A 12,799-nucleotide genomic window follows, 5' to 3' on the forward strand; every position below is an offset into this window, starting at 1 on the left:
AGCTCTGCTTCTTGGTTTCAACCTTTTCCTGCTTCCACGCACTTTTGTAATCTCCTTTTGATGCTGCTTTTATACTTTTTTTATTCTGCAAGCATTCAAAAGAAAATGAAATGGCGGGGGCCCAGAAATTGTTAAATGTCGCAATAGAAAAGCTAATATAAATGATTTAATACATGTAACCTTAGCTAAATCTTTTGGTTGATAATACACGAGTAGTTTTGTATTTTTTAATGCTACACAAAAACGAAAAAAAAACCAGTAATTTTGTAGAGGGAGGAGGCAAAAGAGTTCATATCCTAAAGAATCCTTCCTCTTTCTCTTATCCTCTCTTTTTTTTTTCTTACCACAATCAAGAAAAAAATGGCACCTAGATCAAGAAAAAATCAAATTTCACACTTTAATGTGATGGTGGTTGGATTCTCGGGCGTTGGTAAAACATCCTTTGTCAGAACATTGCTAGAAACTCTATCCCTGGACCAAGCCAACACAATCGCTAATAATGGCGGTAAGAAAAGACGTGATTCATTCATGTCTGAAAATTCCTCAGTTCTGGTTCAGGAACAGTTACAAGGTCCTATTGAAAGAACAACACAGCCCTATACTATTTCCAGAGAGATTGAGGTAGAGAAGAAGGAACGAATCATCTTGACCATCATAGACACACCTGGTTTCGGTGCCGAGTACCTCGTCGATAAGCAACTACATGATATCACAAAGTACATTGAACATCAATTTGACTTGGCTTTGCAAGAGGTTTGTTGTGTATTTCTAGGAGAAAGAGAGAGTGACATTTGGATTAAATGTATGTGTGTGTCTACATAGGAGTCAAAGGTGAAACGTAACCCAAAGGCTGTCGACACACAGGTTCATTGTTGCTTATACTTTATCGATCCCAAGAAATCAGCATTAGATGAATTCGACATTCGCATCTTGAAGAGGCTTTCGAACCGTGTCAACGTAATCCCCATCATCGGTAAAGCAGATAACCTCACTTTGGCTCAAAGAAACCGTTTGAAGCCTTCCATCATCAAAGACATCTATACCACCTATAAAATTCCTATATACGGAATGCCAGATGATGAAGACGACGACGACGAAGAGGAAGACAACGACGAAGAGGGCAGCAAAAAGGAAGCAAAACCAACCACGCTCGATCAGTTTCTTCAACAGTTCGACTATGAAAAAGAAGACAACGACACTCAATCCGTATTGGATTATTTGCACACGATTCCCTTCACAGTTATCGCCTACGAAGATGAGCCAGAGACTGGAAATCCTATTGAGATCAGTCCAGAGATCAAGTTGGGTCGTGATTTTGGATGGGGATCCATTGATTGCTTGGGCGAAAAGTATAGCGACTTTGTCAAGCTCAAGTACATGCTGTTGTCTTCTCATCGTCGTTATTTACAACTAGATACTGTGGAGAGATACTACGAGCAATACCGTACCGAGAGATTGATGTATAAGAGAGCCACCAAAATTGGCATGGTTGCCCCTCCTGTTGCTCCTTCATCCTAAGTCTTGTCTTTTTGATCTGCTCGTATACCTCCATTTTCTATAAATATTATTAATCCTCAAAACGTTACACTCTATACAAACAAAAATAAATAAAGATATACTTGTTGAAATGCTGGGCATATATGATTCGTTTTCATTTCCCAATACATCATGTATAAGCTAAAAGAGACAAGCGTTTTAACCATTTACTGCTGTGTGCTACCTATGTTACACAGCAACTACATGAAAAGCAAGGGGGAAATGTGTGTAATATTGATACTAACAGCAATGCGCCATTCATCAAGTCATCAGATCATCAACTTGAATGCTGCATATACTAACAAGTTTAAAGATCACTCGGCCTTCGTATAGGAAGAGAGAACAAAGTATGACAAAGCATGCATCCTCAAGCCGACGAGCCTTTCTTGAAAAAGATAGCTCATATAATTAGTAGCTAAAGAAGTTTCTTCGTTATCCTCTATCATCGATCCATCCTGATTTAACCACCGTCTCCTTTGATTTGATCAAAGCAGCGTTTCTAAAGAGTGCTTTTTTTTTTTTTTACATAGTGTGGGCATTAAAAGCATATACCAGCCTAATAGAGATTTATAGACGCACCACACTTCGAGTTTCGATAATGATATTTGCATGAAATTTGAGATTTACCATAAGCCAGCCATGACCAGCCGTCCTTTTCTGAAGACTGGGATTCAAGATGGAAAATTTTACCAGTGCCAAAACAGAGATTACATCTCGAGTTTCTTTCAACAACTACACATGAGTACTCAAGAATTGTTTGGCGGTGCCATTGTGGCGCCTGTTCTCGGCTCTTTTGTGGATGCAAGGTGCTTATTTTAATTAGTACTCACGAATGATCCAACTCACCTCAAAGAGTAGTCAATTCCGTCAAATACCAGACAACCAAGAGGTTTTTGTAGACATGAATACACAACAAAGTTTAATCTTTGAGCTATTAGAGCAAGTAGAAGCTACAAACGAACAAGTGGCCAAGTAAGTACGCAGTTGGAGAGTATGGTTTTTATTGTACTGACCTATTGATCTCTAACAGATATCACTTTCAACAATTAGCAGATGATAACGAAGCTGCTGAATCCACAGTAACTATGGTCGATAGTTTGAAGCCTCAAGATGTATCCCCTCTTTTACCGTAAGCATCACTGAATCAAGTCGTTCGTTTGATCTAAACTGATAATCGTAGTCAAGATGCCACTGAGATCTATGTCTTGCAAGGCTCTCAAAAGATTGCTAAATTCAATGAAAGCAATGCATTCAACACGGTAGAGATTATCCTTGTTGTTGTGCGTCTGACCAAGGTTGAAACTGATTTTGTCATCTCAGTAAACGCTCCAGTCAAATTAGCTTCCACCAGCAGCGAGCAAGAATCTGTCAATGAAACAAGTGCTGTTACTATTGACACTGTCAAACAAGAGATGTTAACTATTTTGAAAGGCCTTCAAGTCAAAGATTGGAGCCTTTTTGGTTAATAAAACGATTTGTTTGAAAAGGCTCAGAACCACACGTGTACTACAAGCTTTTTTTTTTATAGAAAATTACAGCAAATGAGAAATTATAACTATGTCAGCAGAGCTTCTGGGAGCTTAATAGAGCATGTAAAGCCCATCGCCTTGTGTCAAATCTTTTTTGCTGCAGATACACCTTTGAATAAGCCAAATTGCAACTATCAAACCTATCAGGCATGAAAATGCGTGACAATAGCAAAATAAATTAGTCGAGCTAAGCGATAGTGCTTTTCCATACGCAATCCCCTTTTCGTATGAACTTTCAACAGCATCGTTCACCTGAAAAAAGCGCATGGAATGGCTGTTGCCAGCCAATAATATTCAAAGTCCGTCTCCAAATTTTCTTCCTTGATTTGTTAATTTTTGTTCAGTTTTCGACTTGCTCGATCTATTTTGCAAAATTTGACTATGTAAATTGTGATAATTACTCTATGCTTCCTTATGCTTTTCTGGAGTACTTTTCAAGGTGCATCCAATGGTACTAATCATAAAAGGTGTTTTGAATAAATTTAGTGAGCAATGCTTGAAAATATGTAATAAGGTTTTTGGCCAGAATATCGAGATTTTGCATATGAAAGTATCACAAACAAAGTTTCAGGGGCTGCTTTGGATCAAGAGGAACATTTTGACTTGATATATGCCTTAGTAAAAGTCTTCATTTTCAAGGTCAAAAACGCAACCGTTTGATTTTCGACAAAAACCATGGGGTATCACTCATGGTTTTAGGTCGATTTTCGACGATCCCAAAAAAGTTGAGCAGAGGTGTCAGAAAGCAAACGCGAGATGAGGGAAACTGTTTGGTGCTATTCTGGAGGTCTAAAACGACTTTTAACACGAGAAATCACTGCTCAGATTCACCAAATTTCCACCGTGATTTGGATATATTGGAGCAGTTTGAGACATTGCAAGCATGCTACCAGCCTGTAAATGAACTGTTCTTATTGATTCAGATGTGGAGCATCGCAGAAGAGTCATATACACAAGTCCAGATTAGTTTTAGGTCCTCACAAGATGTACATAGGCAATTATAGTATAATTTTTTAAGGCTATGGAATAGGTATGCAAATGAAGTTTATGTATGTCGTCTATGCAGATCTGTTTCATCTCTATGAAGTGCTAAGCTAACTGAGCTCACATTGGGAGTAGCAGCCATGATTTCCTTGTAATCCACATGATAGAGTTTTGGTGGTAGTCCTTTGCCAAACTTTTCATTGACATGGTTTGAGCACATGAGAGCCGAAAACAAGACTAAAAGATGCACTGGAATCATACTGAATGCCACTATCCATGTGATCCTCAGAGCATTCACTGTCAGATTTTGATATTTGTATTTGCAGCCTGGATATAATGTCCGAGGATAGCATTTGTTGGATCGCTCATGATAATCCATGAATGTCTTGTAACCGCAACAATGCAAGTTTGCTTGGATAATTGCCCTTTCAGAAGAGTCCAGCTGATAGTGCCATTGATAGGATAATTTGCCCTGTCATATTTCCTTTGGTTAGTGACATGAAAAGCCCATGCGCATACAGCTCATACCTCAATGTTCCATTTATTCTTTCTGTAAGCTGTATATCCAATGGCAGCAATCATACCTAAGCATGACCACATGAGTAAATTGTAAACGGCTAAAAGAGGTCGATTGTTGAGTATAATGGCTGTGAATCCTATCAACGACGTCAACAAGCAAATGACGCCGGTCGCTGTAACCACTACACTATGATTTAATAGTAATGATTTTACACATAAATACGCTCAAACTTACAATTAACAATGGTGGTCTCTCCAACCAGGAATACTAGGGCACGCTGATAGACTACAAGATACGAATGAGCTCAAATCAATTGACTTTATACAGCAGATAACTTACGCTTGAAATAGGTGCATAACCCCAAAATGAGTGCAATAAGGCCATAAACGAATAGCTACAGATTTGCCAATTCAATTGCCATATTCTCGATGATTTGACGTGTGTATATTATGCGCTTACCAGTGTGTTCATCAAGATAAGCCAGATCTTGTGCCATGTCCAACGACGCCATTTTTTGACAGGTATCCTCGGTGACCCTTCAGGCACATATCTTTTCATGATGTGAATATTAGAGTGTATACTCGATGCAAATGATGAATTATTGCGAGTCATCCAAGGTAAGTGCGGCCTGACGACGACATGGTTGTCCCAGTTCAACGTGCTATCAATATGTAGATCGTTTGAAGATTGCGTTCCTGACGATGAGTCCAATGTCGACACGGAGGATGAGGTTTGGTTTAATGCAATACGTCCGTGGTTCATTTAATGTACAATGTGCTTTGGATAAAGGTAGAAGACAAAGAAGGCGAACGAAGTTGACATCTCAAACATCTAAAATTTATTTTTTACACCAAAAATTCACTAAATCCATGCTTGAACATCAGTTTTAAACATTCCACATGAATTCTGTAAATGGCTATTTTAAACTACACTCAGCGTAATCAATAGAGATGCTTGCCCTACTGCACGTGCAAACGGGAGCCACTGTTCAACGTTTACAGAACTTTGAGTCAGATCGACATGATGCTTTATTTCATCATGCAAGCATGGACCACCTCATGTGTCGACATTTTATGTATATATATACATTGACAGAGATCATTACACGACCAATTTTCAACAGCTGGATTGAATTAAGCATATTAAAAAAAAAAAAAAAAGTTCAATTGACAGGTCATCAAAGATTGGCTTGGTTCTACATTGATCTCTCTGTTTGAGGTACCGAGAAACTTCACTTTCCATCTTCATTTGATGGCTTTCAAGCGGTACCTTGATAGGGATAAAGATCAAAGGTTCAAATTAAACAGTTTTAGTTTCGCAAATGAATATAACGTCAAATTAACCAAATGTATTAAACCAAGCTAAAAGCACAGGCTCGGCCACAGCTGAATAGGCCATCAAAGTCCAAAGCGATTGTGTTTTCTGTGTGTGCTAAATGCTGCTGGTTTCGTACTCTGGTATCACCTCATTGTGCTGCCTACAGCGTGGCTTGGTAATATAAACCTCGGATGTAGCACTAAGCTTAATATGATGGTAATAATAAAGGCACATTATCAGCCCAAATAATTACATCTATCCTTTCTTTCTCTTTCTGAAATCGTTGGACTCCAATTTACTACTATCATGTTCTTTTCATATATATCAAGACTTGTAAGCTAAATATACACCAAGAAAAGTATATAAAGCAAGGGCTATTTAAGAGATCCCAAACTGAATTCTGCAACTCTTTTATGTTTTCGTAGTTTAAACAATTGTCAAAATCTCGGTGGATTCAGCTCTATTTCACACTAGTGATCATACAAACACTATTGTCAGTACCAATTCTGATCAAGACACTACTCAATACCAATCATTTGACTTCAAAGACAACGCCTATAGAAGACGAATCATCGCTGATAGATGATAGGAACACCATTTTTGGAGACTACCTCACCGCAAAAGGTTATAAAATCATATATGAAAATGTGTTGTTTATAGCGTTTGAAGTGTGGCGGCTGTGGACGTTGACGGATGGCGTATGTGTTGGTCACTGCATTGACTAAGGAGAGTGTGTTGCTCACATTGGTGCTTGTAGATTGTACATCTGAATGCGTTGACCATCCTGGCATCGGCGTGGCTTTCATTCTTGTCTGGCATATTCAACCTGTTGGTAATGTATACATTGCATTAAAGCGGATGACAGACTATTCATCCTGTATTGATCCAGCTTATCATTGAATCCAACAAATGGATTGCCAGCAGGTTCGACGAGTTGAAAGAAGAAAACAAGAATCTACAGATTGCTTCAACGAGCATCCTGTTCTTTCTGTCTGTACCTGTCATCACGTCTGCATATAAAACCGCCAAAATCATTGGATGGCAAGTCTACAAAAAGATTGGCAGTAGTATCCAGCTCCAACGTAAAACGCACTGACAACAACAATGCTGAGTGGCACGGATAACTAATGGCTCTACCAACTTAGACATGTATCACACTGTGCAATGGTTTGCTTTATGGCTCAAGATTGACATTTACTTTGAAGTTGTTCTGCTCATCTGCACAGCCATCGTCACCAAACGTCTGGTATTCCAGATTATCTGTATTGTTATGGTGCTGCTTGTATCTTTATCACTGATATTCTCTAGAATTGCCATTACAAAAGAGAGCAATTGGATGATGTTTGTGTTTCTGTTTTTGCAAATGGTCCTGCTGGCCTGCAATACGTACAGTCTCATTGGGTTGTTTGAGTACTCGACGGTTGATCTCTGGTTTACCGGTATCGTTTACGGTAAGCTGCATTTGACCATGTCATCTATGTATGCGTGCCAGCTCATCTCTTTCTCATTGTAGAATTTGCGTCCATCATATGCATCATTGTAAGTACACATGGGCTCTGTAAGACATGATCTGACGCATGAGGTTCTTTGTAGACTACTATATACCTAGCTATCAAATGTCAGATCAACTTTGGTAAAGGCCTTAAACCCTATGGTAAGTGTTCAAATGATGCACAGGCCTGAAAAAAAAAAAAAAAAAAAAAAAACTCACCCTGTGGCAGTATTCTGGATCCCATTTCAAGGCACAAAGAGATTCATTGAAGAGCCACCGCATCATGCAATTGAAGCCGGTCTCCTCGGTATAAAGCGCAACGAAGATCGCATGCCCATAGACGATGAAGACGACGACTGCTATTACAATGACTCTTCAATCACAGAAACCAAGAAAATGTACATGATGAATCACAATGACATGCCCCGTAGATCATTAGAAAGGGTGGATCATGTCCCATTCAATATCAAAATGGAACGATATGCTGGAAATACAAAATTAGACTCCATCAAGCTTCCAGCAAGCAGCACCATACAGCCAGTCAGAGTAGCCATGAAGCCAATACTGAAAGATACAAACACAAACATCACAACAGCCGTCATCATCACCTCAATCAACAGCAGCAAACAGCCGTGGCGAAGTGAATTTACATCACCAACACCTGATACTGGATCTGTATCATCTTCTACTGTCATAGAGTCTGGTACAGCAACCACAGCAAATAGCAGTAATAATAGCATCATTGAGCCTACGGTATTAGGAAGAGTCATGCAGCCTATTGCCAATTCAATAGTACCTGAGGGCTTACCTATGACAGCCACTGCAACTACGATGACAGCCTCTTCGACCTTGCGCCCTTGATATTCATACAATGGTGTGCCACATTTTTTCTGTTTATCTATGAAGCCTAAAGGGGCTGAAAAGAATAAAAATTATTCTTGAATGATTGCATTGTCATCATCTGATACACAAGGGGAAAACACTCAGCCTTTTAAGGACACTATATATGCTCTGCACAGTTCACGTGTTGGTATGAACCCTCTTTCTTTCTATTCTCATTATGTTATTTTCAGAATTGGTACACTCTTCTCAATCGAAATCTACCCTGCAATTGACTCATGTCTTGTGCTTAGGAAAAGCGATTCACAAAGTTCAAATGGAGCACCAGTTTCCTATCACTAGCTGCCTTCCAAGTGCTCGTCGCATTGAGCCTGCTTGTCCCAGCATTTCTGCATGTCAGACAAATTCATGACAACGATATAAGTGATCCAGCTTTCCAAGATTATATTGGAAAAGCATTCAAGGTGTCAGGCGAATGCCTTATGTTTATCGTGTTTGAGATATGGAGATTATGGCTGGCTATCGACGGTGTACATGTCATATAAGCAAACGTATGGAGGAGGCTACTCACCATGTACTATAGGTTATACGAATGAATTCAAGGACTATATACGCTTCAGCTTCATTCACCATCTTGTCCTTTTTATTCAGCATCATGGCAAGTATACATCAAACGCACAACATAACCAAATCCTAACCTGAAGCGCAGTTGGTTGCAGAATCTGTCAACTGGATCAAGATGATAAACTCAATGGAGAATATCTATTCCGTCAGTCCAGAGGCTGACAAGCTGCGACTGATCAATCAATACCTTCAAATTGCGCTCTCTGTTGTCATCTTTCTGTTTATATTTCCTACATTTTGGGTAGCGAATCGAGTTACCAAGGATTTCGGTTGGGATGTCTACAAGAGGATTGGCAGCAGCATTGAAATACAGGGTACACTTTGATGCCGTATATATACACTCACAGCTGATTTTGCTTTTATAATAGAAATGTACATTCACTTGCAATGGCTATCACTCATGCTAAAGATTGACATTTTCTTTGAGTTCATATCATACGTTCTGCTCTTGTTGTACCAAGCATTCAACTCGACTGTTGAGACACACATCAACCTCGACATGACGCCAGATAGCGGTCTCATCGTGTTCATCATTCTGCTGCTACCATCATTCCTGCTGTGTAGATTTTCAGTTTCCAAAGAGAGCCATGCGCTGATGACCTTATTTATTGCGATACAAATTGGGTTCATAGCAAACACTGTCTATATTATCGTCACCACGTTTTCTGTAGCGACATCATGGTATGCGTATATGATGTACAGTAAGTAAAAATAAGTGTCTTTATACATGAAGCAGCTCATTGATAGCTTCTTGTAGGCGTAGGCGTTCTTATTGCAGCAGTGGTAGGTGTCTCGTTTGACGGCTTGAATGCGAATCTCACATTGACTCCAAATATGCCTAGGCAACAGTAAGCCTTGCAGTCAAATGCCAATTAAATTTCGGTAAAGGGCTCAAAGATTTTGGTAACTATCAATCTCAATAAAAGTTATCGCTATGCTGATGCTTGTGTTATATAGTCCAGTGGCACCCATGGAAGAAGGACAAATCTAAAAGACGTTCAACAAAGTACAACAGCATGCACGAAGCAGATGATTGCTACGGTGTTTATGATAGAAGGCGAAATAGCACACCAATAGACGATGATGAATCGACTCTGCAAGTCGATGTGCCTCAAAAACACGCCCATAGCTAGGCAGCAGATCTTTTGACATGAGAAATGCATACCATAGCTTATCTGTAGATTAAATGATATATGGTTCACTGATGAATCACAATAAAGAAATAGTGCAATCTCCATGTAGCAAGTATAAATACCATGAATTTGGTTTTGGGTATTGCTACCTTCTTTCTTTCTATACTCTTGTTTTAATATATGGTCAAGAATATCATCAAAAGTTGTATCAAGATTGCGTTTGTAACATCTCTTTGTGCATTGGTACCGGTTCATATGCTACTAGACCACGCTCTTCGTGCTATAGAAGAAGCCATTACCACTTTCCAGGAAGCCATACTCAACCTTGACCATTTAATTGAGGACAACTGGGAGGCCGTAGGCAGAGAAACCCGCCAAGTATATTTTAAGGATACGATGCCGAGAGCTTATCTCACAGAGCAACCAGACGATGAGGTCGACACTCCAAAATGGCCAGCCAAGGGTATAAACAGTTTAGTTGATTATATCTGATCAAATACACAAGACTCATACAAGCACGCATACAAAGGTTGCCACATGGCTACATGTACATTGTTATGAATACATTGCCTTGATTCGCTTTAGTTTATCTACAATTACAGATGAATAACGTGCTTATTTTTCACCGATAATCAGCATGAGATGCAGTACTCATTATTTCTAATCATTTGAACAAGACATTTGTGGATTGGATGCTTGTTGGCAAACATCTATTACCCAACTGCAAGAGCACATAGTATTATGCCATTTTGTCATACTTGATCCAAAATGCATAAAAGTTCGTGATCTTGATGTCCAAATCCAAAAGCCACCCGCTCATTAAAAAAGTCAATGGGAAAAAAAAAATATTTGTCAATATCTCTTTTACACTAGTTACTCTACTATGGCCTCACAAGACATTCCTGATCCCATCAAGGACTTTAAGGGCTATCAAGGCTCGTTGTTCAAGTCTTTGGTGGCTGCCACTGCTGCAGCTAACAGCATCCCTGCGGAGGAGTGGGGTTACTTTAGATCGCTCGATAGACAATTCGCCAAAGATCTCGACCAAGCTGGTGCTAGTTCATTAGCTATCGGTAACGCTTTATTGCAGCAATGTGCCATTGATTGCGGCCTTACTGTCAAGAGCTTTGACGATATCGACGATGTTGTGGAGAGATACGGTGCTGCCACCGATGTGTGCGATGGATTATTAGAAAAAGCTGTAAGCATCAACCATCGTGATTGACATGTTGACATGCGTCACTCATATGACAGCCTAGGATCATTGTCTCGATGAGATCAGCGGCAAACATACACAGGAGGACTTTAAGCAAGACAATCCTGAAGTAACACAGATTGCCACCAAGGTAGGTGAATGGTACAGTTCTCGATAATCTGCTTGTATCTCACAGTAAATGATAGGACAAATTGGAATACAAATTTTTGCATGCAAACAACGTCGTTCGACCTCAAATGAAGTTTAAGGATCCAGTCAACAACTCCAGCGCAGTGCCATTTGAAAGAAAGATCAAATACAAACCACACGCCTTGGTGCCTCTCGATTTCACTGTCGTGGCCGAAGACAAGTCATTGCCTCACCCTTACGAATACGAGATTTCACACATTGAATATCCCAAGAGCATGTTTACTGTGACAGAGCCAGAAATGTACAAACCTTACGATACCACTTCACCTACTTGGGTGGATACAGAGGAGGCATTGTTGGACATGATGAAGCGCTTGGAGGGACACCAAGAGCTGGCAGTCGATTTGGAACATCACAACTACCGCAGTTATCAAGGGTTCACTTGTTTGATGCAACTGAGCACGCGCGATGAAGATTTTGTGATTGATACACTGGAGCTGAGAGACAAGCTGTGGATGCTGAACGAGTATTTTGCCAACCCAGAGATTGTCAAGGTGCTTCATGGTGCGGATTCCGATATCATTTGGCTCCAAAGAGATTTTGGATTGTATATCGTCAATCTTTTTGACACCTATTTCCCCACCAAAGTGCTCGATTTCCCTCACCACAGTCTCGCCTACCTTCTCAAGACATACTGCAACTTTGATGCTGACAAGAAATATCAATTGGCAGATTGGAGAATCAGACCCTTACCCCAAGAAATGTTGGAGTACGCTCGCTCAGATACTCACTTTTTGCTGTACATTTACGACCGTCTTCGCAACGAGCTTTTGGAGAAATCAACTTCTGAGGACGGTAATTTAGTCAAGATCTGTTTGCAGCGATCCAACGAGGTAGCTCTTCAAAAATATGAAAAGGAAGTGTACGATGCAGAGAACGGCCTTGGCGTTGGCGGTTGGAAGAACATGTTGGCTAAATGGAAGTATGCCATGAATCCCCAGCAACTAGCAGTGTTCAAGGCCTTGCACTCTTGGCGTGATCACACTGCCAGAGGTGAAGATGAATCATGGCGTTATGTCTTGCCTAACCATATGTTGATGGCCCTCGTTGAGCGTATGCCTTTGGATTCAAGTGGTGTTATTGGTTGCTGTAATCCCTGCCCTACTTTGGTGCGTATGAACGCCCAAGCCATTGCTTACACCATCCAGCAAGCAAAGATGAATGCATTACAAACAACCAAAGAGGACGGTTTCAAGGAGGAAGCATCAGCGCCCACAAAAATGGAGACATCGACAACGGCAGCAAAGAATGGATCAGTGACTACAACGATGCAGGTGCAGCAAGTCAAGAGAAAGGTGTCTGCTGTGGATCCTTCCCTGTTTGATTTGAAAAAGGTCAAAAAGTTAAGAACAGAAACAGCTGCAAAATTAGAGAAAAAGACATCTGCTCTGTTTGGTTCTTGCTTGTAATTTATCAAAA

General features: G+C 40.1%; 6 protein-coding genes across 6 annotated transcripts; 5 read left to right on the plus strand and 1 right to left on the minus strand.

Moving 5' to 3' along the window:
- Positions 1–360: 360 nt before the first annotated feature.
- On the plus strand, positions 361–1,518 carry ATC70_010694 (uncharacterized protein; the record flags this gene model as incomplete). Its single annotated transcript, XM_064829905.1, has 2 exons — positions 361–753; positions 823–1,518. The coding sequence occupies 2 exons, from the start codon at positions 361–363 to the stop codon at positions 1,516–1,518; spliced, it is 1,089 nt and encodes a 362-aa protein (XP_064682407.1).
- Positions 1,519–2,274: 756 nt separating this feature from the next.
- CDC24_3 (Guanine nucleotide exchange factor for Cdc42p) lies at positions 2,275–3,002 on the plus strand (the record flags this gene model as incomplete). Its single annotated transcript, XM_064829906.1, has 4 exons — positions 2,275–2,342; positions 2,395–2,508; positions 2,567–2,665; positions 2,717–3,002. The coding sequence occupies 4 exons, from the start codon at positions 2,275–2,277 to the stop codon at positions 3,000–3,002; spliced, it is 567 nt and encodes a 188-aa protein (XP_064682408.1).
- Positions 3,003–4,110: 1,108 nt separating this feature from the next.
- Positions 4,111–5,331, minus strand: ATC70_010696 (MFS domain-containing protein; the record flags this gene model as incomplete). The annotated part of the gene is made up of 5 exons (XM_064829907.1): positions 4,111–4,521; positions 4,578–4,750; positions 4,804–4,854; positions 4,909–4,963; positions 5,029–5,331. The coding sequence occupies 5 exons, from the start codon at positions 5,329–5,331 to the stop codon at positions 4,111–4,113; spliced, it is 993 nt and encodes a 330-aa protein (XP_064682409.1).
- A 1,137-nt stretch (positions 5,332–6,468) lies between these two features.
- Positions 6,469–8,239, plus strand: ATC70_010697 (uncharacterized protein; the record flags this gene model as incomplete). The annotated part of the gene is made up of 7 exons (XM_064829908.1): positions 6,469–6,510; positions 6,644–6,718; positions 6,776–6,968; positions 7,032–7,337; positions 7,400–7,425; positions 7,480–7,540; positions 7,608–8,239. 7 exons carry the CDS (start codon positions 6,469–6,471, stop codon positions 8,237–8,239), a joined length of 1,335 nt encoding a protein of 444 aa, XP_064682410.1.
- A 730-nt stretch (positions 8,240–8,969) lies between these two features.
- Positions 8,970–9,975, plus strand: spf31 (DnaJ subfamily C member 8; the record flags this gene model as incomplete). Its single annotated transcript, XM_064829909.1, has 5 exons — positions 8,970–9,156; positions 9,211–9,543; positions 9,600–9,625; positions 9,685–9,745; positions 9,800–9,975. 5 exons carry the CDS (start codon positions 8,970–8,972, stop codon positions 9,973–9,975), a joined length of 783 nt encoding a protein of 260 aa, XP_064682411.1.
- An 883-nt stretch (positions 9,976–10,858) lies between these two features.
- SEC15 (Rab GTPase-binding exocyst subunit S15) lies at positions 10,859–12,789 on the plus strand (the record flags this gene model as incomplete). Its single annotated transcript, XM_064829910.1, has 3 exons — positions 10,859–11,176; positions 11,235–11,321; positions 11,377–12,789. The coding sequence occupies 3 exons, from the start codon at positions 10,859–10,861 to the stop codon at positions 12,787–12,789; spliced, it is 1,818 nt and encodes a 605-aa protein (XP_064682412.1).
- Between the last annotated feature and the right edge of the window lie 10 nt (positions 12,790–12,799).

Source organism: Mucor velutinosus (assembly GCF_035048745.1).
Source record: "Mucor velutinosus strain NIH1002 chromosome Unknown tig00001564, whole genome shotgun sequence".
Classification (NCBI taxonomy): Eukaryota; Fungi; Mucoromycota; class Mucoromycetes; order Mucorales; family Mucoraceae; genus Mucor; species Mucor velutinosus.